Genomic DNA, 27,046 nt, shown 5'->3' on the forward strand with positions numbered 1-27,046 from the left:
GGCCTCTTTTCTAAGCCCAACCTGTCTACACATACCTTTGATCTCATCACTTCCCAACTTCTCAAATAGATTGCTCCCAACTATCATCCCTACCTTCTCTTTAATTTTTAGTCTTTCACTAACTACTGATTCTTTCCCTACTGCCTATAATTATGGCCATGTCTACCTTAACCCTAAGAAAACATGACTTGATTCTACCTTCCCATATACCTACTTTCCCACATAGCCACATCTGTCTTACTCTCAGTTGAATATTTTGACAAAGCCTTCTATATTTGGTGCCTTGAATTCCTCTCCTCTGATTCTCCTCAAAATATGTTGCAGTCTTGGTTCTGACCTCATTATTCAATTGAAACTGCTCTTTCCAAAATTAGTAATGTTTTCTTAATGGACAAGTCTAGTAACCTTTTCTCAACTCTCCTCTTTCTTGAAATCTCTACAGCATTTGACACTGACATGTTGCATAATGTCTCCTCTCTGGTTTTTTATTTTGACATTATATTTCCTTGATTCTCATCTTATCTGGCTGACTGCTCCTCAGAGTCATTTGCTAGACCTTCATCCATATTTCACCCACTAACTACCAGAGCCCCCTGTGGCTCTGTCCTAGACCTTCTTCTGTTTTCTTTATAATTTGGTAAATTGGTATCAAGTTAGATTAATAATTCAATTGGTAAGCCAAATAGTCTCAGTGGATCAAATTATCATCTCTATGCAGATGATTCTCTAATGTATATATCTATGTCTAGTTTTTCTCCTGAGCTCTAATCCTGAATCACTAACTGCATATTGAACATTTTGAACTAGATGTCTCAGAGACATCAAATAAAATACTGGATTTAATCACATCACAATTTCTGCAAATAGAACTAATTTTCTTTTCTCTCCAAACTAATCCCTCTTATAAACTTCCATGTAATTGGTGGTCTTCTTGTTGTTCTTTCTTCCCCTTGCCACATGTGGTCCTTCTTTCCACTTAGGGTATCATACACTTACAAGTGGGTGTTCTACCTAAAGGAACATAATTTCTGATCACTTATATGTTGTGAGATATCCTGGGGTTTGAAGACTATATTTTTAAATGTTCTACTCACTTTGTTATTATTATTATTTTTCTCAAAAAATTAGGACAATTTTTCTGAACAGTTTTTGTTTATGATTTCTTGAAATATAGCTCTGAAAAAGTCTTTAAAAAAGCCCAATTGTGATTGAAATGGAGCTACTTGACTAGGCCTTCAAATCCAAATCACAATCACTCTAGTTTTCATTGAACGGCCAGTTACATACCCCAGTCAAAGTCTTTGTTGCTCATTTTTTGGGTTTTGTTGGTTTAGAGTGAGTGTGAATAACAATTGTTTCTTGTTCCAATCAGAAACTCCAAAGTTCTTCTCCATTCACATTGGTATTTTTGTGATGGTAAATTAGTCCATGTTTTGTCTGAACTCTTACTTAATCCTTAGTCATTGAGTAGGCATTGCCTCAGAAAAACTGAGACCGGGGAAAGACATTAATTTAACTCGGCCAACATCACTCACTGCATGCTGCACCATCGCCAGTAGTCGTTACTCTTGTCTTGCCACTGGACTCCAGTAACTCTGGAGAAGAGAGTAAGATGACATGATTTTGAACACCTCTGCCTCACTTAAACCCAATTCACTTGCAAGTCAAGACATAGCCCTGATGGCGTCCTTGGTCCTTTTCTAGAATGGAGAATGAACAACAGCAAAGTTAACAATTGCTACAAAAGGCACTACTATCTTCGAGTCACCTAGGCTCCAAAACTCAGGGTCACCCTAAATTCCTCGCTCTAAGTTACCTTACATATCTAAGCAGTTGTCAAATCTTATTCTTTTGACTTTAACCTTGACTTTCATATACATTCCTTTCTCTCCATCACATAGTTACTACCCCAGTCCAAACTCTCATCATATCTAATCTAGATAACTGCAATAGTCTTCTCTTTGGTCTCTGTCTCAAATCTCTCCCTATTCAAATCTATATTCTACATAGCTATCCAAGTGATTTTTTTTTTTAAATACAGAGATTTGAAAATGTATCTATTCAACAAACTCCAATGGCTTCCTATTAATGTCAGGATCAAATATGAAGTCCTTTATTTGTCATTTAGCACTCTTCAGAATCTCGTCCTTTCCTACTTTTCTAGTCTTCTTACATTCTATTTTTTTTCATGAATTTAGTGATCTAGCCAAACTGAACTATGTATGCTCTCCATTTCCTGTCATCTATGCATTTGCATTGACAATTCCTCATTCCCAGACTGTTCTCCCTTCTGAACTCTCTGCCTTAAAATTCTTGACTTCCTTCAAGAGAGAAAGGAAGGAAAAAAACATTATCAAGTCCATATACTATGTGTTTTACAAATATTATATCATTTGATCCTTACAACAACCTTGTGAGGTAGGTGCTATTATTTTCTTCATTTTATAGTTGAGGAAACTGAGTCAAATGAATTAGTCTATATGGATCTTCAATCAAATACTGGATTGGTGGTCATCTGTCTCTTAGCTGTAGTTTGTACGAGATGGTCAATGAATTTCCATTCACCCTGGAGATTCTGTGACTCAATGTTATATACTGGTATATTTAGAAAAGCAAAAAGAAACAGTCAAAATAATTATTATTCTATTAAATGACTAATGGATTTGTATTATGTTCAATGGCTACCTAATAGAGCTTCACTAAAATAGCAACCAATATGATAAAATCATACAATATCTATATTTTATTCAAGTGATAGAAAATAATTACAGTGACACAATTATTTGACATAATTGATTATAATCTCAACAAAATGGATCACGTTCTTGCTAATTAGTCTACCAATATTTTATTCTCAGCTCAAAACAAAAACGGGAGATTTAAATTCCCTAAGTAGTGACTAAAATAATTTTAATAGAAAAAAATGAAAATTAAGTAATTGAAAAGCACACAATGTACATGACTGGGTTAACAATACTTTAAAATATATTACCCCCAGTATTGTAACAATAATAAAAGCTTACTTATATAATATTTAAGTTTTATAAATTGTTATGCATACATATCTTGTTTCATCCATCATACTGTGTGACAGATCTTATTATGCACATTTTGTAACTAAGGCTAGGAGAGGTTAAATGAACTGCCCAGAATCACATTATGAATGTGTCCCTGAGGCAAGATTGGCATATATTAAATAAACTGCTCAACTTATAGAAATAGTTTCAAATACTACTTCAGAAACTAGCTATGCTACCCTTGTGATTTGATTTAACATTTCTCAGTTTCAGTTTCCTCATTTGTTAAATGAGAATTGATAAGAAAATGCAGCACGATGTGGTGGAGAGAGAGCTGTCCTCAGAGGGTCAAGTCCCACTTTGCACATATATCGGCTATGTGACTGAAAACTATAAGTTACACTGCAGATACCCGTCTTCATTAGCAGTAGAAATTTTCTCATCTGGAGCTCCCTAAACCAATTAAATCATTCCAAGGATTCTTTCTCCTTAAAATACCTATAGTGCTTAGGTTGATGTGAGGATACAATAAGGTAGCATACGTAAAGCACTTTGCAAACCTGAAATGACATACAAAGTTTTCAAAAGTCTTGGTGTAGTAATAAGCCTTAATATTAGCTTAAAGTTGCTTTAAGATTTTGGGGACATGGTATAATGATTATGGTAACCCTTAAAAATTAATTCAAGTATAGTAATAATTTGGGGTGACAGTCAGTGTACTTGGCTGTGGTGAGCCCAAACAGTAAAGATACCAGTATGATCCCAATTAATTTATAAATGAATGTTAATGTATTTTTGAATACAAATTAACTGTGAAAAATGCTCCAACTCACTTATCCTCATATTTCCCTTTCAGTTAATTATAATTTTGAATCTTGGAGGCTATCTTGCTCAGTGATTTGTAGCTACAAAGCATCATTGGAATAATGCTGATATTAATAATATGAGTTTCATGTTAGGGAATAGATTGGATCTTTGAAAGTACTGCATATTTTTCTAGGTGCTCTGCAGCCTTCTTCCTTTCTCCTATTAAGTTCTGATACAGCTTATCATCTATCTTTAGTCCTTATCCAAAATAGATATACTAATAGAGTAATTCCAAGATATACACAAATAAATATTAATTTTAAAAATGATTTTGCCACAACAAAAAGTACTGAGCAATATAAGTAGGAATAGAGAAGACTGGAAATAATTGAATAGATTGGGGGAAAATATCTTAGCACAAGATATTTCTGATTCAAATCTGATGTCCCATACCTGTAAGTGATTGATAACAAACATATGCGTAAATTAATTTCTCAACTTTTGTTGAGGAATGAAAAATTATCGATAGGCATTTCTCAAATGAAGAAATACAAATTATTTATAGCCATCTTAAGGTTAATTAAATTCTCTTAAAATAAGAGATATCAAAATCAGAACAACTCCAAGAGACCACATAACATCTATTATATTGAAAAAAAGAGTGAAAATGTTTTAAGAATAAATGTAGATAAGATTAAGGAGAAAAAGGTACATTGTTATAATGCTGGTGTTGTGTAACTGTGAATTACACAATCATTTTTGGAAAGCAAGTGACATCTGTATATCCTTTGATTCATTGACCCCATCACTAGGAATTTAGCCTAAAGATTTTATTCACAGGCTACAAAAGAGAAAGACTTAAATATGGATAAAAATATTGCTAATATTATTTGTTAAAAACCCTCTGGAAAAACCTATTTATCTAATATTTAGGAAATGGATGAACAAATTTGTGCTGTATGCATTTAATATGTTGTTATAGCATAAAAATCAATACTATGAGTTCAAAGAAACATGCCAAGATCTTTGTTAAGTTATAAAACATGAAAAATCACTGTCAGAACATTATATATAATGACTACAACTTTTTTAAACAAGCAAAAGCTAATTATTTACACAATTATGAAAAAATTCAGAAGGTCACATGAAAGAAAACAAGTATTTTTTTGTTATTGATAAAGTTGATAGATATTTTAAAATAGGAGTTCATGATTTATGCATCATTTTATTGTGTTTTAAAATAATTTTGATCGTTGATACATGTAGAATATATTAAGAATAGAGGTGTGTGTGAAAGTTCAGTAAGCCTGGAACTTTTGGTGAGAAAGGAGTAAACTGTCAGCATTCACTCTATTTTTCTTGGTTGACAATTTTAGATAGCATGTAGCATTGTAGTTATTTCCACGGAAATGATCAAAGGAAATCTCTTGGGGGATGGGAAAATAAAGGTTTTCTTGAAATCTTCAATGATACAAACAAAAAAGTTATTCTTTTCATCTTAGAAGCAAATGCAATAGCATTTATATTCTATTTATGTTGTTTCATTGCAGACCCGTATGCTTTTTCACAATGCAAAGTCTACATCCATTTTATATACCACAGAATTAAGCCTTCCAGAACACTTTGATATTCCCAAGAATATCTACATTCCTTCAGTTCCACAAAGTAGACTTAAAGCAATGCATATGGAAGATGGCCAGACAGTACAACAAGCAGGTAGGGAATGAGCAAATATTTATCTCCTTCACCTTTCATATATCCTTTATATTCAATCATAAGGGTTGCAGTGATCAACAAAATTGTTTAGCAGAGAAATATCTACTCTGTCTCCCTCACCATACTTGTGTTTGTCCTTCGTTGCTGAAGAAGACCATGCCAACAGAGAAATAATGACATGACTTGCACTTGACTTTGTTTTGAGTGAGGGAGGGCTGTGCAAGGTCACCAGCCTCACTTCTCCTCCAGAGCCGTCTGAATCCAGTGACCAGATATTCATCAGGATGACTGGAGATGACCCATGGTGCACTGGGAGACCTTGGCCCCTTTAGGCCAAAGTCTATACAGGTACACACTTAGAGGAGGTAACACCCATCCAGCTATTTGGGTATAAAAGAAGGAAGCATATGACTCATCCTTTTAATATCAGTTTTCTACACTGTTAATTTTTTCTGAAACATGTAATATCTCAGTCTCTGAAGATTTGAAAATTTTTGTATTACTTGGATTTCAATGGACATGAGATAGCATACAACCAGTGAGAATCTTTGAAGACATATAGAGATGAATCATGTCATCAGAGAAATGTGTGATAAGAAAAAAATAGGTGGGCTGGTCATATGGCAAAATTGAGAGATAACAGGTGGTCAATCGATGCTCCATTTCTCTTTTTTGTAATATCTAGACAAAATGAGGAAGGCTTCTAACACATTGTATATGCTCCCTGTGGTGATTTTCTAGGAAGATAGGGACAAAAGTAGAACCAGATAGGCAGGCAAGGAAAGTTTACACTTTCAAGATTAGAGAGAACATCCAACTGGTAAAATCATAAAGCTAGTTGAGTACTTGACATGGTCCCTGCTAACCTAGTGCTCATAATTCAGTTAATGAGATAAGATATAATGAGATAAGATGTAAATACATGAAGCGCATATAAACACAAGAATATAAATACATGAAGCACTGAATAAGCAAGACAGTTCAAAATTACAGATATATTTTATCTATATGAACATTACTACCGGTATTCATTTGCATGTTTGATACATTTATGGAATAGAATGTAATATGAGGTATGGTGTCTATCTCTGCTACTATCTTGGTGACCGTTGGTAAATCACTTCACTTTTCTGGGTCTGTTTCCTGAAAAGATGAAAGTGCTAGCTCCAAATTCTGTGATTCCATCAGATAAACCATTAATAGCAACAATTTTCAAAAAAAATAACCAGTCACTTAGTAATCTCAGCAGCAATTGAAATAAGATGTGGTATTTTTCAATTTAGGCCTATTAACGTTATGCCTAGTCTTAAATTCATTATCACTTCTCCAAAAGCAGAACTAAATATTAATTCTGAATAAATGAGGGAACCCAACGAAAACATAGTTATCATGTTACATACCTGGATGATGACAGCGAGCTATATGACTACCCTCCCTGCCCTACAAATGTATTCACCAGCTCCCCCATCTGAAGATATCTTTCTAGGGCTATCAGTATGTTATCTGAAATCTAGAAATGTAAAATTCTACATATAGGTCAAAGAAAGAGACAAGAGCTATAACCTTGAATTCAGAGATCAAAATGATCCAATAAATGATGGCAATATTTACAAATAGATAGATCTTCTCTAGGCATGACATATATGATAAAGTTATTAAGGACAAAATGGTGGTTGAATATTTTGAAACTGACATCCTGATATCGATGCTAAATGGGCAGATGTTTAAAATAAATCACACTCACACTAGTAGGTGTTGCCCCTACACCCAATACCAATATTAACATATCCTTTTTGCACAATATTATGGACAACAAAGAGGTGCTCAAACAATAGTCCAATATAAATGAATGCATATTAAGAAAATTTAGGGGTCATGAACCAAAGGCATTTATAGAAAAATGGAAACTTCCTCATTTAAAAAAGACACTGAACAATGACAAATATTCTCAGAGTACATAATAATAATGTTAAAAATGTACAGAAATACATTTGGACTAAACAGATTTCACTTCCAAAAGCCATAGTAAAGACCAACAGATATGAGTCACTAGATTTTCTTTGTGTCATTAAATGAGGTTTATCTCTAGACAGAGGCAATCAGACAAAAAATACTTAGAAAGTGCCTCCTGTGTTCCTGGAATTGTGCTAGGAACTGGGGACACAAGCACAAAGAACTGAGTAAGGCCTACTCTTTGGGAACTCATGTTCTATAAAACAACTAACATCTAAGGATGCCATATAAAAGGCACACCATGGTTGATCTCCACATGTTCTGAACCCATGATATGGGTAACAAAGAAGTGTCAAACAGCTGATTTAGGCAGATTTGTTTATAGAAATGGATGGGTTTATGAAAGAAATTTTTAATCAAGATGTTGCAATAAAAAAATGTAGAAAGGCAGTCCTTAAACAACCCAGACTTAATGATCATTGTAAATTATGTGATGAGATGATGGAAACTATACAATATATCATGGCATATCTGTCAAGAAAGCCCCAAATGGGGTCATGCAGTCAGACACAATTGAAAACTGAACTGAACATGGTTGAACATCAATAATTGTATATATCTATATTTATACACACATATACAATCTCAGAGGACATTATTATATTTGGGGAAAGGATTATGTATTTGTCATCCCTGTTCTATCTTCTACTAGAATCATCCTGAAGATGCTTTCAGTGAATCTACTAAAGATGAGCTCACACCCTAGTGATCTTATTTGATTATAAACAGAAATTATTTTATCCACCCTCCCAGTAGTTTAACAGAACATTAAATAACAAGAAAAATAGCAAGATCATGAGAAGATGAAACAATAATAATAATAGCAACAGTATTAACGATAATGCAGATAATCCCTCATATAGAAATCACATATAGTTTGCAAAGGTCCTTCCTCTTAACAACTCCGTGAGAGGAGTAGCACAAATAATATAATTTCCATTTTATAGATGAAAAAAGTGAGGCTTAGAATGTCTTGGTTACTTACCTAAGCTTGCATAGTTAGCAATATACCTAGAAACAAATACAGATATTCTGATTGAAATCTGGTGCTCTTTCCATTACCTGGAAGCTAGAGAAGAGAGAAAGGCATGTATAAGCTGGAAGTACCTGAAAAATCTTCATGATACAGGTGAGAATTTAGCTGCACGTTGGGGAATGTTGATTCTGAAAAAGGCAAGAGGAGAGATAAAGGATCCATCATATATAGGTAATGAGACTGATTGGTAATTATTGATAATCTTTATGAAGGAGGTCAGGATTTTTCAGATGTCCTGTTTCTACTCTTATGCTCTAGTATTAAAATAAAATTGTTTTTGGGTGGAGCCAAGATGGCAGAGTAGAAGGACTGACCAGTTCTAACACTCCCCCCTATAACTCCCAAAATACCTGTTTAAATATCTGTAAATGAATTATAGAGCAGCAGAAGCCACAAAACGACAGAGTGAAAGAGATTATCAGCCCAACATAGCCTGAAAAGCCAACAGGAAATGTTTATTGCACCAGGCTCAGGGTCCAGTGAAGACCAGCCTTGGCCAGTGACTCAGTAGGAACAGGGACAAGACTGGAGCAGGCTTCAGGGCACAGAATCATGGGTAGCAGCTGCAGTTCATGATTTCTCAACCCACAAATGCCAAAGACAGCTTCAAAGGTCAGTGAGAAAGTGCTTTCACCTGGACCAGAAGGCAACATGGTCTGGCCCTGGCCCCAAGGCAGCTGCAGTTGCTGTGGGATCAGCATTTGTGGAGACCTAGGCCTAAAGACCCTGGGGGAGTTAAGCAACTGATTTGAGCCTTAGCCCTGAGTGGTGGTCCTGAGATGAGGAGGGATGCTGGTGTGGTGGAGATGGTTATGCTTGTTGAGAGGGAATTCTATTTGCAGATCCTGACCAGAAAAGCTTGTGGTTACTCCCAGACCAGAGAGCAGGCCAGAAGAGGAATAAATTCCTCTCCCTTGATGGTGCCCCCTTGGAAGAACTGAGAACTTACAGGTCCCTATAGCATACCCTCCACTTGAAAAAGGACTCAAAATTTAAGTAACTGGGAAAATGCCCCAGAAAGGGAAAAAATAAGACTATAGAAGATTCCTTTATTGGTGAATAAGTATTTTCTTCCATCCTCTCAGATGAGGAAGAATAGGAATACCATCAGATGAAAACATCACAGTCAAGATTTCTGCATCAAAAATCTCCAAAATAAATATGAAATAGTCTCAGACCACTGAAGAATTCAAAAAGAATTTTGAAAACTAAGTAAGAGAGGTGGAGAAAAAATTGGGAAGAGAAATTAAACAAATGTAAGAAAAGCATGAAAAGAAAGTCAACAGCTTGCTAAAGGAGCCCCCCAAATTGCTTAAAAAAGTAACACCTTTAAAAATAAACTAACCCAAGTGGCAAAAGAGGTCCAAAAAGCCAATGAGGAGAGGAATGCTTTAAAAGCAGAATTAGTCAAATGGAAAAGGAGGTTCAAAAGCTCACTGAAGAAAAATAGTTCTTCAAAAATTAGAATGGAGCAGATGGAAGCTAATGACTTTATGAAAAATGAAGAAATTGCAAAACAAAACCAAAATAATGAAAAACATAAAAGACTGTGAAATATCTCATTGCAAAAACAACTGACCTGGAAAATATATCCAGGAGAGACAATTTAAAAATTATGGAACTTCTTGAAAGCCAGGATCAAAAAAAGAGACCAGACATCATCTTTCATTAAACTATCAAGAAAAACTGCCCTGATATTCTAAACCAGAGGGTAAACTAAATATTGAAAGAATCCACTGATTATCTCCTGAAATAAATGTGAAAATAAAAACTCCTAGGAATATTGTAGACAAATTCCAGAGTTCCCGGGTCAAGGAGAAAATATTGCAAACAGCCAGAAAGAAACAATTCGAGTATTGTAGAAATATAATCAGAATAACACAAATCTAGCAGCTTCTAAATTAAGGGATCGGAGGGCTTGGAATATGATATTCCAGAAATGAAAGGAACTAGAATTAAAACCAAAAATCACCTACCCAGTAAAACTGAGTATATTACTTCAGGGGAAAAAATGGTCATTGCATTCTTGATGAAAAGACCAGAGCTGAATAGAAAATTTGACTTTCAAACACAAGAATCAAGAGAAGTATGAAGAAATAGGAAAGAGAAATCATAAGGAACTCACTAATGTTGAACTGTTTATATTCCCACATGAAACAATAATATTGTAACTCTTGAGACTTTTCTTAGTATTTGGGTAATTGAAGGGATTATATACATATAGACAGAGGGCACAGGGTGAGTTGAATAGGAAGAGATTGGTTGGTTGTTGTCCTTCATCTTTGAAGAGGACCAAAATGACATCACCATTGTAAAGTGAAATTTCAGTGTGTCCAACTGTGGCTGATCAAATAATTATGAACTCAGAATGCTCTACCATAGGTTGGACAAAGATAGTCTGATTGAATATTTGTGATGGATATCCCAGATTTGCACATCCTGTGTTTACTTTGTGCTGTCTTAATTCTTCTTTACTCAAAGAGCACAGCACCTTTTCTTATGTGGGCACACCATGCTGACTGGTCCTGTGCCAGTGTCTCCCATGCTGCACAGTCAAATCCAAAGTTCTTGAGAGAGACTTTGAGAGTATCCTTGTATCATTTATTCTGGCCACCATGTGATCACCTGCCCCATGCAAGTTCTCCATAAAATAGTCTTTTTGGCAAGCATACATTTTGCATTCAAACAGCGTGGCCAGTCCATCAGACTTCAGCTCTCTGAAGCATAATTTAAATATTTGGCAGTTTAGCTCCTGCAAGGACTTCAGTGTCTTGTACCTTATCCTGCCAGGTGATCCTCAGAATCTTCCAAAGACAGTTCAAGTGGAAGTGATTCAGTTTCCTGGCATGGTACTGGTAGACTGTCCATGTTTCACAAGCATATAACAATGAGGACAGCACAATGGCTCTGCAGACATTCAATTTGGTAGTCAGTCTGATACCTCTTCTCTCCCAAACCTTACTTCAGAGGCTCCCAAACCCTGAGCTAGCTCTGACAATGCGTGCACCAACCTCATTGTCAATGTGTACATCCCTGGAAAGTACCCTACCAATATCAGTGAACTTATCCACAGCATTCAAAACTTCTCCATTTCTTGTAACTGATGGTTCCACATATGGATGGTGTGGTCCGGGCTGATGGAGAACTTGTGTTTTCTTGGTGTTAACTATTAGGCCAAAATTAGCACAAGCAGCAGGGAACTGATCCATACTTTGTTGCATCTCTGCTTAAGAGGCTGCATTGAGTACACAATCATCTGCAAACAGAAAATCATGCATCAACACTCCCTCCTCTTTGGTCTTGGCTTGTAACTTTTTCAAATTTAAGAACTTACCATCAATATGGTACTTGACCTTGATGCCATGTTCGTTCTCGTTGAAAACATTTGTCAGCATGGCTGAAAACATCATGCTAAAAAGCATGGGAGCAAGCACACAGACCTATTTCACTCCATTGGTGACTGGGAAGGTATGAGAGCTTTGTCCATTATCCAGAATCCGGGCAAACATGCCATCATGAAATTGACATAAAATATTGATGAACTTCTCCGGGCAACCAAATTTTGACATAATTTTCCATAAGCCCTCATGACTAACAGTGTCAAAGGCCTTGGCCAGATCCACAAACATTATGTACAGACCTCTGTTCTGCTGCTGGCATTTCTCCTGGAGTTGTTGGGCAGCAAATATATCGACTATTCCTTGACCCTTTCTGAAGTCACACTGGCTCTCAGGTATATGCCCATCTTCCAGGTGAAAGGTTAGCCTGTTAAGGAGGACTCTAGCAAGCATTTTGCCAGCAATGACTAAGAGAGAGCTCCCCCTGTGATTGTCACTGGACAATCTATTCCCTTTACTCTTATAGAGATGGACAATGGAGGCATTCTTGAGCTCCTGGGGGATAACCTCCTCTTGCCATATAACCTGGAAAATTTCAGTCAGCTTTTGTATGAGCAATGACCCCCCTACCTTGTAAATCTCAGCTGGAATAGAATCAGCACCAGGTGCTTTGCCACATGAAGGAGCCCTCAAAACCTCTTCTTCAGCTAAGGATTGACTTCAACCTGAGTTAAACAGTCAATGGCCTCAGTATTGATTGATGATGGTCTGTTGAGAGCACTGTAGAAGTGTTCAGTCCATTTCTCTAGGATCATGTCCTTATCACTAATCAATGTGGCTCCATTAGCACCGAGTAGTTGTGATGCACCATAAGTTTTTGGTCCATAAATAGCTTTCAGGGAATCATAAAAGTGCTTTGGATTGTCATTATCAGCATAAAACTGAATTTCATCTGCCTCATTACTGAGCTAGGAATCCTGCATCTCTCTAAGCTTTGCTTATACTTTGTAATGCTGCCTTCTTAGAGTTGGATGAACTATCCTGCTGGTAAATCCTGTGGAGTTCATGTTTTTCCTTTAGCAGCTTCTGAATTTCCCCATCATTTTTATCAAACCAGTCTTGATTTTTGCGAGTGTTTTGACTCAGATGAGCAAATGCAGTGTTGTACACCAAATCTCTGAGAGTTGCCCCCTCTTTTTTCTGCTCCATTGTTTCCAACTGTATGTTGGCTCAACTTTCCCTCCAAGTCAGCAGCAAACTGTTGAGCTCAGAGAAGAGCTCTAATTTGTTGGCACTAATTCTTCTGATAGTCATTTTGCCTTGGAGGTGACACTTTTGATGAATGGGAATATTTGGCTTGGAAAGCATAAGTCTATGATCAGTCTAGCACTCTGCACCACACATTGCCTTTGTCACTGTCACATCTTGTGTGTCTCTTCTCCTTACAATCACATAATCTATTAGATGCCAGTGTTTTCTGCGAGAGTGCATCCATGAAGTTTTATTTCATTTAGGTAAGCGGAAGACAGTGTTGGTGATGAGAAGATCATATGATGCACAAGCCTTCAGCAGTAAATGACCATTGCTGTTGCTGTTTCCAACTCCATTCCTCCCTAGGACTCCTTGCCAAGTCTGGTAGTCTGAGTCTACACTAGCATTAAAGTCACTCAGTATTATATGCTTGTTCTCTTTTGGCACATTGATGATAAGGGTCTCTAGGTCTTCATAAAATTTTTCTTTGACTTCATCAGGGTTTGTCATGGTGGGAGCATAGGCACTGATGATGGTGGCATGGCATTTTCCTATGAGTGGCAATCGCATTGTCATGAGCCTGTCATTCACTCCTTTTGGCAGGCATACCAGCTTGCTGATTAGATTAGTTTTGATTGCAAAACCCATGCCAGCTTCACGGCGGTTCCCTTCACTGTACCCACTCCAGAAAAAGGTGTATCCTGCTCCAGCTTCAGTAAGCTGGCCTTCATTTGTCAACCTTGTTTCACTCAGGACTGCTATGTGGATGCAATACCTGTTGATTTCTCTTGCAATAAGAGAAATTCTTCTTTCAAGTCTACTGGATTTTGTGTTGTCTATCATTGTGTGCACTTTCCATGTGCCTGTGGTGAGTGGGACAGCATAGTGGGATTCCCCGCCTGCCTCGGTAATCAGACCAGGGTTGGGTAAGCAGGCAATATTTAGGGCACCTTTTCTAGCCCCCTTCCTCACACCAGGAGGTGAGCAGTGCAATCCTTAAAAGGCTTCTCAGACACCCAGGGACTGCTGAGTCTCACTGCTGCTTCCATGAGAAATGACCCTATGGCCTGGGCGCCAGTATGCAGGATCATGACTGCTGCTCCCAGTGTATCCACACCTGCTGCTTCATCACTTGACTGTCACCACAGGACTTTCAGGCATAATAGTGAAATGGTATGGATGATGTCTTTCGATTCATGTCTAAATTGGATTTAACTGAGGCAGAGTTGCCCAAAGTCTTCAGCCTCACTCTCTCCTCTTGAGTCATCATAATCCAGTGGCAGGACAGAGTCAAGATGACTGGCGATGGCTCAGGATGCAGTGGATGACGTTGGTGTCTTCAGTGTCTAACCAAGCTCTAAGTGCTCCACATCGCCTGCTTCATCTGCCTTCATGGCTGTTGGACCAAATTGTTCTCATGCACCCATTCCACCAGATGAAGTCTTCACATGTTTGGGGTAGATACCCCCCTAACTCACCAATGGGTTTGAGAACTCTTGGTTATTCAACCTTGTTTGGCCCATCTGCTAAAATGATTTACCAGGGTGTGGTCACTGCGCATGCTTCAGCTTCTTGGAGTCACAGGTAAGAACTAGGTGGAACAGGTAGACACCAAAGGTGGAAATAGCCCTGAAAAGGGCTCAGCAGCCATCACACCAAAGGTACTGGTCCTCTCTGAATACACCCTACCTGATGATACCTAAAAAAATAAAGGGGTGAAAGAGGAATATATTTGGAGGAGAAAGGGAGAAATGGAATGGGACAAATTATCTCTCATAAAAGAGGCAAGAAAAACCTATTTTAATGGAGGGGAAAAGGGGGGAGGGGAGAAGGAAAAAGTGAAACTTACTCTTTTCACATTGAGCTTAAGGAGGGAATAACATGCATACTCAATTTGATATGAAAATCTATCTTGCATTACAGGAAAAGTAGGGGAGAAGGGGACAAGTGGGGTGAGGGGGATGATAGAAGGGAGGGCAAATGGGAGGAGGGAGTAATTAGAAGTAGACACTTTTGGGAAGGGACAAGGTCAAAAGAGAGAATAGAATCAATGGGGGTCAGGACAGGATGGAGGGAAATACAGTTATTTTTCACAACATGACTATTATGGAAGTGTTTTGCAAAACTCCAAATATATAGCCTATATTGGACTGTGTGCTTCTCAGTGTGGATGGGTGGGGAGGGAGGAAGGGAGAGAACTTGGAGCTCAAAGTTTTAAGAATGAATATTGAGAATTGTTCTTGCATGCAACTGGGAAATAAGAAATACAGGTAATGGAGTATAGAAATGTATCTTGCCCTACAAGAAAAGAGAGAAGATGAGGATAAGGGAAGGGAGGAGTGTGATAGAAGAGAGGATAGATTGGGAGAAAGGGTAATCAGAATGCATGGTGTTTTGGGGTAGGGAGGGGAGAGATGGGGAGAAAATTTGGAACTCAATCTTGTGGAAATGAATGTTGAAAACTAAAAATAAATGAATAAATTTTAAAAAGTGAGTTGCATAGAGAATTAAGAGGTTGTGATTTGCAAAGGGTGACATATGTTTTGGAGACAGATATGTTTCCAGAGAAAATTTTTCCTAATAACTAACCCAGAGGAGGAAAAAAGAATAGAAAGAGAAGTCTGGACCAATATGGCAAATGAGTTCTTGTTTTAAAATGTAAATAAAATCCCAGTAAAAAATCACTAGAACATAAAAAATTGCTTTTGAATATTTGTGTTGTAAAATTCAATTGAATTTGTGAAATTTATCATCTTGCTCTGAATGGATACCTACTTATTATTTCTCACCGACTGTGTACTTCAAAGGCAGAAACTCCAGCCTCTAGGGAGAGTGATGGTTCTCACAGTGATTTACATCTCTGATGCCAAAAGAAACTGGTTTCATGTGACACTTCTAGTGCAGTCTGTTCCTAAGCCTTCTACTTCTCCCAAGCTTTCGTAAATAGGGCAAAATATTTGCAACCATAGGTCAGTACCTATGAGGCAGCTGACCAAGACATGTCTGTCTATGAAATGGTTTCTAAAGTCTTTTTTGAGTGTTAAACAACTTTGCTGTCTTTTTGTTTCTGCACCTCTTCAAACATGTACACATGAGTGAAGCCACTTGGTAATTTTACAGTAAGAGTGCATTTTTAACAAATGTTCAATAGTAACTGCCAAATCTGAGAAAATCCCTCAGATCTTGAAGATTTCTAGTCTTGGCCATGCCAGGAGCACTTCTATTTTCTCTGGTTCAGCGTGCAAAATCTGTTATGATATAATACTTGACACAGTCTCTACAAAACTGACACTTGTCAAGTGAAAGTATCAGACCATTTTCCTCTAGCAGATCCTACCTTTTCCTCCTGTCTTTCTTCCTTCTTCTCCCTAGGTCTTCCCAAACACAATGATGTCATCAAGGTAAACGAACACTTGAGCATAATTCATGTCACTAACAATTTTTTTTTACATAAGTTTTTGGAAGTGAGGAGGTATCTTTGAAATGGTTGAAGGAATATATTAGAACCAGCAATATATGTCCAGACAGAGAAAAACAGTCCTTTCTTTATCTTCATCTGTTGTAGGAATCTGATAATTACCGCTGTGCAAATCCAATAAAGAAAGCCATTTGGCTGCCTAACAGGACATCTTGAGTCCTTGATATGTATTACTCTACTTTTCTTCTCTAGTTGACTGTCCAGTAGCCTACAAATATACTTAACTTTCTATTCTTTGTGCCACCATTATCAGTGGTGCATAGAGACCATTAGGTTTAGTGATGAACATTCACCAGCAGGTTCTGAGGTCATCCATTCCACTAAAGGTTTTTTTTTTTTTTTTAGATCTTTCCCAGAAAGATTGAGTCAATGAACATGATGCCTTGGGTTGCTGCCTGCATATATCCCACATCCGTCTCATACAGTTAGAGCACATCTGTCCTCTTACAGAGCTTCATCTTATCTACTTATTCTATTTCTCTGGTACAGAGAAAGATCCAAGGTCAAATATCTTAGAATCCATCTCATTGGTTGAAGAATGAGGAATGATACTGTATAGGTGATCACTGTCACTGTGTCATTTGACCCTCCTGTGTGCTTCAGCATAGACTGTATACAGAGTTAAAATGTGCAAACGTTACAGCCTGTTGTATGGTGTATTCTGTTAAAACTCTAAATATACTGGAATTTGTTCCAATTAGAGTTAATACTCCATTAACACAGAAAGAGTCTGGACAAACCAGGGCTAGAATGTCCATTATTTTGTTGACATAAGCGATGGGTAATATTTTCAAGAAATACCAAAGACACCTCAATGTATTTCAAATGTGTATAGTTTTTGTTACTCAGTCCAAGATCGAAATCTATTAAAAAGACAGTGAGTGTGAATTCCCATGGAAAAAGGTCAGTAGAAATTGCTAAATCATTGCCATTGCTTCCTGGAATTAGGGTAGTCTCCTTCCTGGGATCCATTTCTGCTTCTTGATGCTAATCCTTATAGACTTCAGTCTTTGAAGTATCAAGGACCCATTCTCCTTTGGGGTACATTTCATTTATGTGTGCCCATTCCTTTCAGAGTTGTAATGGAAGTCACACTTCTCCTGGTATTCCCTACATGACAATGAATATATATATCATTTTGTTGTGGTCCTTAGTCTCTTGCTCAGTAATAATAATACTAATAGCAACAATAAGAATTTACAGAGTGCTTTAAGGATTGAAAAACACTATAAACACATTACTTTTTCACAACTCATAGTTTTGATTAAGAATGACTCATTGTGAATGACTAGATAGCTGGTCATGATTTGTACACATTTCCTATTTACCTTTGCATGGAATCTCAGAAACCATACGAACTCATCATAAATTTTTTTTTGATGAAATTTGTGCCATTTACTTTTTTCCACTTCTTTCACAATTATCTTATCTTAATTGCCTACAACTATTTTCTGGCAAGATGATACCCTGTTAATATTTGAGAATGTAACCTGTAGTTTGAAACTTTGTTATGTATAAATACACATCACGTTTTCACTTGCACAGGTAGCTTTTGTGTACCAAATGTTGGACTTCTTGTTTCAGTGATGTAATGTGGAAAATTTACCAAAGAGTTGACACTAATAGAAATTTACTTCAAAGAGGACTATTAATGTTTGTCCAAAAGTAAATATTTTTCTTCTATGGCTATTCTACTCAGATATTTAGATAAGTATGATAGCTTAGGACCAATGTATTATGTTGTTAGCATCATTCTGTATATGATAATTCAATATGTAGAATGCCATTGCATTGGAATTTAGAAAGCCAGGAATTTCTGTCATGTACGTGTAATTAAATTTGAACTTAGAGAATTTGCTCCTGTCATGACAACTATATTGCCACTTCAGAGCCTGTGTCCCCTTGAGCAAGTCGGCTAATTTCTCTAGGTTTCACTTTCCTTATATGTTAAATGAAGAGTTTGTATTGAACATATTCTAAGGTCACTTTCAGTTCTTTGATTTTGGGATTCGATAATGTTGTTGCCCAGAAAATGGAGACAGAACTCAAAGTTTAAGAAATGAAAATCACTAAAATTAATCTTAGTTATTGCATTAGAAGTATATTATATAGCTACTTTAATGGATGACATATTCCCCCTTAAATCTAAGTCTCACTTAGACATGCTGAGCTGGTTGACAGACAGGCACATTTTAGGCTGGATTATTTTTCCATTTGAGATACGTTTTTCTCTTCAGCCACTCCCTTGGTCCCTCCGACTCTAGAAGATTAGCTTTCCTTTAAAGCAGCTTGGCAAAGAAAGGAAAAAAAATGGTGGATACCTATTTCAATGCCGTCCCAGGTGTTTTACTAAACCCTAGACACTGCTTCTTATTAATTTACTTTGAGAAATTCCAGTAAAAGTATTCTCTCTGCCCTTGGAAGTTGCACAGGTGTATCAATTAACTCTTTTTCTTCAATCCTGTAGTCAGACATGCTTAGGAAAAAATATCACACTTTAAATTCTCTCTCCCCTCTCTTAGTCTCTCTGCTTGTTGGTCTGTCTCTGTATCTCTGTGTCTCTGTCTCTGTCTCTTTCTCCCTTTCTCTTTCCATCCCAGGTGTCCCAATCATGTTACTTGCAGTATTCCAACACTTAGTGGTGCAAGTGGTTAATAGTTCTTTTCTTTCTTTCAAATATGCCTATTGAAGAGAAAAAAATGTTTAAACACTTAAATGTAAATAAATATTTTTTGTGAATAAAGTATGCTTTCCTTATGGAGATAAAGTGAGAATGGGAAGGATGACACTCAGAGTGATGAGGCTATCTTCTCTGGGGAGAACCAAGAAGGGAAAAGGGGAAAGAATAAAAACAATCTCTAGGTTCCATCTGCAGCCTCAACAGAAGATCTGTCTCCACACAAGTTTTGTGTCAAAGTGCTGGTGATTCCATGAAGGCTCCCCTTCCCCTTCTCTACCTTCTGCATCTTCTAGCTAAAAGGTTCCTTTCTTCCCCCTTCCTCCTCCAATTTCAAAAAGTGGATCATGGCAAGTTTGTTAGTCAACATCAAGCGCTCTGCCTATTGCGAAGGCCAGGTAGAAACTTCTTAGGGCTAAAGAGAGGAGTGATAAGAGTCCTCTGCCGAAACCCTGCATTTTCCATGGATCTTCTTGGTGTCTGCAGTAGCTGTGTCCAAGGTTGCCTTGCACAGATACAACTTCAGTCCTAAGAGTGTCAGATATCTTAAGAAGAGATATGCACCATTATAATTTTTCTTAATTTAAAAGAGGTAATACCTGAATAATCTTCATAGACATAATTCCAAAATTATTTTACATTTAGTAAATGTACTCATTCCATTGCTCAGAATCAAAGTTCTGGGTATGAGAGCTTTCTGAACAAATTTTGACTAAGACCTTTTTTTTTGATTGAGATGGTTTTTATCTCAATAAATAAACTTGTTGCAGGATACTATTGAACTGTTTTTCAGCATATAAAACATAAAGTCAAGCATTACATTTAAAGGGTTTTTAGTACAAGGCAAGGGATAATAGAAAAGGGATCAGGGAGGGTCCCTTTAAAGGGAGAAGGAAAGAAGACTTAGGATTTTGCAGAGGAAATTGGGTTAGCAATATGGTAGCAGAGGAAGAAAGCAGCATTATTTTTTCTTTTTGACATTTATAGTGCCATTTTAGAATACCTCCTTATAAGCTATAAACCTTATGTTTAACTTCTTTTACTCCAATTCTTGTACAAGGACAGCTGAAAGCCTAAACTCTGTCTCAGAATCCTATAATCAAAAAACAAACCAGCATATTGCATTGCTATTTTTATCTATTAAGAATAAAACCAAAGTTGCATGAATTTTTAAAAGGGCTTGTTTACACATCTCTTGTCTAACAAGGCGCAATTTCTGCTAAGTGGTGTTCAAGCATTTTTGAAATTTGTTAGTTATTTGAATTTCACGTCTTGGTTTATTACTTCCACACTAAACTTATTGTTTTAATTAAATGTTCACTTCATATAATAACTCTGATTCTCTCAGAGATGTGATTTCTAAAGCAATAACAAGGCATTATTTTTTCTTCCATCTTCAGTATTCAATTAAGGGTTAAATAGTCTGTAGATAGTTTGGAGTAGTTGTAGGGGACAGTTTTCCCTAACATTTATTTTTCTTCTGAGATATGCCCCCTAACTATATACTAATCATATACCTTTTTTTATATTGTTACAATTTTTAGATTTTATAAAGAATAGAATGATTTGAATCTAAGAAGAATGAAATTTCATATTTGTTTGCCATTTTAAACTTTTTCTAAAGCATAGTCATGCCAGTTATGGAATTTCATTTTTCTATTTTTCCCTAAACTATTAATATCACCATTTTACAGATGAGTAAATTGAGGGCCTAGATCAGATAAAGTCCTCCCTGAGAAAATCATTAGTGGAGGTGACACAATCTTGGAAACTCTGAAAATTTGAAAAAAAATGTTATTTATTTTATTCCAAACTTGAGAAATAAAAGAAGCATTTCTATAACATAATAGAATAGAAAAAAAGATGATTGTCCATGAAACTGGAAATTTATTACATGCAACTTGCTATTTTTAAAAAATATATGTTATCATGTAATTTTCTTTTTCCTCCTTTTTTCTTCTCCTCCACCACCCTAGATATGAATACCATCAGACATATATATATATATGTATATGTGTGTATGTGTGTGTGCGTGCATAAAACCATACTATACATATTTCTATCAATTCTGTCTCCAGATGCAGGAAACATTTTCCTCCATAGGCCCTTTGCAGTTAACTTGGGTACTTATAATAGTCAAATTTAGTACAAATGTACTATACATGTAGCCAAGATCAGAAAGAAAGCAGAAAATTAGAAAAATTATTTCACAGTTTCTTAGATAAAAGTCTCTTTTCTAAAATATATAAAGAACGTAGTCAAATCTCTAAGAATACAAATCATTCACCTATTGACAAATGCCCAAAAGATATGGATAGAAATATTTTGATAGAAATAGAAACAGTTTGTTGTCATGAAAAAAATGCTCTAAATTATTATTGATTAGAGGAATGTAAATTAAAACAACCTTGAGATATCATTTTTATGCCTATAAGATAGTCCAAAATGATAAAAGGGGAAAGTGTCAAATGTTGGCAAGAACGTGGAAAAATTAGGACACTGATTCACTGTGTCTGTGAACTGATACAACCATTTTGAAGAGCAATCTGGAATTATTCCCAGAGTTATTGAACTTCCTATACCCTTTGACCTAGTAATAGCACTCCTAGCTCTATTTCCCAAGATGATTAGGGAAAAAGGAATAGAACTTTTTGTATATGTATACTATGTATATGTCTGTATATATACACATGTATATACATATGTATATATGTCTGTATATATACACATGTATATACATATATATATACACGTGTGTGTGTGTGTATGTGTGTAATCCCTCCAACTAGCCAAATACTGAAAAAAATGTCTCAAAAGTTACAAATATTATCTTTCCATGTAGGAATGTAAATGGTTCAACTATAGAAAGTCCTTTATGATTTCTCTTTCCTGCTTATCTTTTCATGCTTCTCTTGATTCTTGTGTTTGAAAGTCAAATTTTCTTTTCACATCTGGTTTTTCCATCAATAATGCTTGAAAGTCCTCTATATCATCAAATGACTATTTTTCCCCCTGAAGTATTATACTCAGTTTTGCTGGGTAGGTGATGCTTGGTTTTAGTCCTAGTTCCTTTGATTTCTGGAATATCATATTCCATGCCCTTTGATCCCCTAATGCAGAAGCTGCCAGATCCTGTGTTATCCTGATTGTATTTCCACAGTACTTAAATTATTTCTTTCTGGCTGCTTGCAATATTTTATCCTTGACCTGAAAACTCTGGAATTTGGCTACAATATTCCTACGAGTTTTTCTTTTTGGATCTCTTTCAGGAAGTGGTCAGTGGATTCTTTCAATATTTATTTTACACTCTGGTTCTAGAATATTTGGGCAGTTTTCTTTGATAATTTCATGAAACATGATGTCAAAGCTCTTTTTTTTTTTTGATCATGGCTTTCAGGTAGTCCCATGATTTTTAAATTGTTTCTCCTGGATCTATTTTCCAGGCAAGTTGTTTTCTCCAATGATGTATTTCACATTGTCTTCTATTTTTTCATTCTTTTGGTTTTGTTTTGTAATTTCTTGGTTTCTCATAAAGTCATTAGCTTCCATCTGCTCCATTCTAATTTTTAAAGATTTATTTTCTTCAGTGAGCTTTTGAACCTCCTTTTCCATTTGGCTAATTCTGCTTTTTAAAGCATTCTTTTCTTCATTGACTTTTTGGGCCTCTTTTGCCATTTGAGTTAGCCTATTTTTTAAGGTGTTAATTTCTTCAGCATTTTTTGGGTCTCCTTTAGCAAGATGTTGAGTTGCTTTTCATGGGTTTCTTGCAGTGCTCTCATTTCTCTTCCCAGTTTTTCCTCTACCTCCCTTACTTGATTTTTAAAATCCTTTTTGAGCTCTTCTATGGCCTGAGCCTATTGCATATTTATTTTGGAGGTTTTGCATGCCTTGCATGCCTTGACTTTTAGGTCTTCCTCTGGAGACCTAAATTGTTCCTCCTTATCCAAAAGGATGGAAGAGAATACCTGCTCACCAAGAAAGTAATCTATTGCCTTATTTTTTTCCCTTTTTGGGGGCATTTTCCCAGGCAGTTGCTTGACTTTTGAGTTCTTTGACAGGGCTGAGGTTGAGACCAGCTGCTCAATTTCCCCCAGGGACTCTAGGTTGAGACCTCCAAAAATGGAAGCTGCATTTTCAATGTCTGCTGCCAGGGTCCAGACCGAGCTCCCCTCTCCTTAGAGACTGAGCCCTGCCACTGATCTTTGAACCCGTCTGGCATTTGTGGGTTGAGCAATCTGGGAATTACTGCTGCTGGTGGCTCCCTGAAGTCTGTTCCAGGTCCTGTCCCTGTCATGTCAGGCTGTGCTCCTCACTTCTTGGGGTGCACTGCTGAGCTCTGCCAGGAATAGAACTTGCTTATTCTAAAATATTTATAGCAACTCTTTTTGTGATGACCAAGAACTGGAAATTATGGGGATGCCCCCCAATTGGGGAATGATTGAACAAATGATGGTATATGATCGTGATGGAATACCACTGTGATATAAGACATGAGGAGCTCTACGAGGTTAGGAAAACATGGATAGACTAGCATTAAGTAATGAAGAGTGAAATGAGCAGAATTAAGAGAACATTGTATACAGTAATAAGAATATTGTTTTATGAACAGATATTATTTGACAACTCTGACAATAACTTCTGTTTACATAGCTTCTAAGATTTGCAAAGTGGTTTGCATATGTTACCTTTAATCCCTATAATAATGCTGTGAGATATGTGCAATTATCACTGACATTTTGTAGAGGAGAAAGCTGAGGTTCAGAAAAATTTCATGATTTGCTCAGATTCACAGATATTAAATATCTGAGCTATCATTAGAACTCAAGTCTTCCTAACTTTAATTCTAATCTCTCAGAGATGTGATTATTAGAGCACATCAGTGAGAGATATTATTCCTTATCTTATTTTCATATCCATCCACTAACCCATAGTTCTTTTATTTTAGAGAATGTAATCTGGCAAAAGAAAGGAAAAGACCCATCTTTTTAACATGAGTATATATCTATATAAACATAGATGCACATAAATTATATTATGCTATACATTTAATGTATATATTGTACAATTCCACTTTCTAGTATATACATTACACAAACTATATAATGTGTATGTCATGCATTTGCCATATAACACACACTATGTTATGATATGCATGTATAATATATACATTAAATGGGACCCTTGACAAGTGGTCACGTTATCTTAGAATGTGTTATAGAGGAGAGGACTTGTGTTACATACAACATCACTTTTGAGGAAATAAATTTTTTCCCTGAAGGGCCAATACTTTGTATTCCTATACATTATATCATGACATACAATATAATATTTATATTGTATTATATCATGTCATATATGTTATATAATGTGAACATTATATTATTATTATATCATGATATAAGGTATTTTAGAGCATATTTATGATATCATATATATAGTAATGCAATCTATATGTAGATATATATATATATTTTCTCCTGAACTGTTGTATAACCTAAATAACTTTTTTGCTTTTGTATAATAATTTCTTCTTGTATCTTAAAAAAATATTGCATCTAGAAAGCTTCTTATTCTCTTTAGACCAACTTTCCCCACAGATTTTAAGGTAGAGAAATTTCTCATCCTTTCTCATAACTTTTGACATCTGTCTTCTCAAAATTCATGTTGCATATAAAACTATTCTTGCATTTCCTCTACTCTATAACATATTCTAAGATAAAATGGCTACTTCTCAAGGTGCCTATAATTTTGTTTTAGCCACCAAGTCCTTGTTTTTCAGAATAAGGTGCAAAATAGCAATTATCTTTGTCCCTGTCTCTTCCATTTAGAGAATAAAATTAACTTGAAGGCAAATCATACAAGGTGTTCAGCTCTTGGGCTCTCAGCAGACATTTGGCAGAAAGATGAATTGTTGAAGCCTCCCATTGCTATGATAGCTTGCCTCCATTCCAGGTTGTGGTTTGTTTCCTGAACTCCTCTTAGTTCTCCTTCTGCATAGGTGGTTTACTTATTAATCTTTACTAACTTTTTTTCACCCATAGATTTTCTTACATAATAATCACATTATATAATATTGATATAGTCCTTTAAGGGTTGCAGAGCACTCTCTCTCTGTATTTTATATTTGTGTGTGTATACATATATGTATACATATATGTATACACACATGCATACACATATACACCCACAGTACATATATACCCACACAATATGTTGTATGTGTATGTATGTAAATATGCACATATATGTATACATATGTATAGATACATATGTGTATATACATATATATGTGTGTAATGCAATGACCTTACAAGATTTGTGATACTAGTATTTTTATAGATAACTGTGTTTGGAAAACATTAAGTGATTTGCCCAGGGTCATTTAGAAGTTAGTGTGAGACAAGATTTTAACTTGTCTTCCTATTCTCAAGTCTACCACTCTATTCACTATGCTAGACTGCTTTATTTTGCATGATTATAGCTTTTTGAATATATACCTTGTATTTTCCCTTACAGTTTTTGTATTCTGTTCTTTTTCAGTGAAGCACACATTTTTAGAGCCATATTCCGTTTGTGGGTTTCTTTCTCCAAGTGTCTTCGAGTTCAGTACTTTGTACATTTGTTATAGAAATTCATGGTCATGGATTTTATTGATGAAAATAAAATCACCTCATCTTGGGTGTTGATTTTTGTGAATTACTACTTTAAGTTTTTTTTAAATTAACAATCTTTCTCTTCATTCTACTAATCTTCAATTCTCCCTGCTCCTCCCACCCCAAATTCTTCTAACAATTAAATAAGCAATAAATTTCCCAAATTGGTTGTGTCCAAAAATATATCTCATTTTGCATCTTGTAGAATTCCTTTTGCCTCGCTGTTAGGAAGTAAATAGAAAACATCATTATCCATGTCCCATAACTGTGGTCAATCAATATACTTGTCTTTCAAACTTGTTTTGTCTTTACAATATGGATATTGTATAGATTTTCTTCCCCTGGAACTGCTCTCTTTATACATATCTTCCCAGGCTTCTCTGAAACTATACCTTCCAATATTTCTTTTGGCATAATAATATTTTCTTACATTGATGTGCCACAATTTGTTCAGTGATTCCCTAATTAACTTCCTTCACTTCCACCTTGCTTCTACAAAAGGCTGTTACAAATATTCTTTTACAATTGAGTCTTTCCTCTTCCTTTGATCATTTTTATGTGTGAGGCTATTGGCAATATTACTGATTCACGGAAAAAGTTCAGTAACTTGTATTATAGTTATAAATTGTTTATCAGAATGACTTATAAATTGTTTATCAGAATGGCTTTACCAATTCACAGCCCCACAATTTCAGGCACTGTATTTCCTACTCTCTATAGTAGCTGCTTTGGTAGGTATATGTGAACAGTTTTCTTTCTCCCTCTATATGTTTAACTTCAGTCTTTCTTGAGCATATTCTCAAGATATCTATTGAATATGTATTTTAGGGGCTCCTTGTAGATGCAGTACATCTATAATCATTAGGGTATTGATGTGATTAACTGAAAATATAATATCTTACTTACCTTAGTTGTTTCTCACATCACTTAACAAAACTGCTTACTGCTTAATTTTTTTCCCCCAAAAGACATCACCTTATTATTTGTCATTTCAAGAAAAGCTAGCTTTTCTCCTAATTCTAAAGTTGCTTTCCTTTAAGTGGTATATCAGAGTGTCTGG

At 35.9% G+C, this 27,046-nt stretch overlaps 1 protein-coding gene across 3 annotated transcripts in view; it reads left to right on the forward strand.

Moving 5' to 3' along the window:
- The window catches only part of CFAP47 (cilia and flagella associated protein 47), a 917,896-nt gene that overhangs the window by 423,952 nt on the left and 466,898 nt on the right, over positions 1-27,046 (forward strand). For all 3 annotated transcript variants that reach the window (XM_072615192.1, XM_072615194.1, XM_072615193.1), the window contains exon 45: positions 5,375-5,540. In XM_072615192.1, the coding sequence (XP_072471293.1) occupies positions 5,375-5,540 (166 nt within the window). The remainder of the gene's footprint in view (positions 1-5,374; positions 5,541-27,046) is intronic.

This window comes from Notamacropus eugenii, chromosome 5 (assembly GCF_028372415.1).
Source record: "Notamacropus eugenii isolate mMacEug1 chromosome 5, mMacEug1.pri_v2, whole genome shotgun sequence".
In the NCBI taxonomy this organism is placed as follows: Eukaryota; Metazoa; Chordata; class Mammalia; order Diprotodontia; family Macropodidae; genus Notamacropus; species Notamacropus eugenii.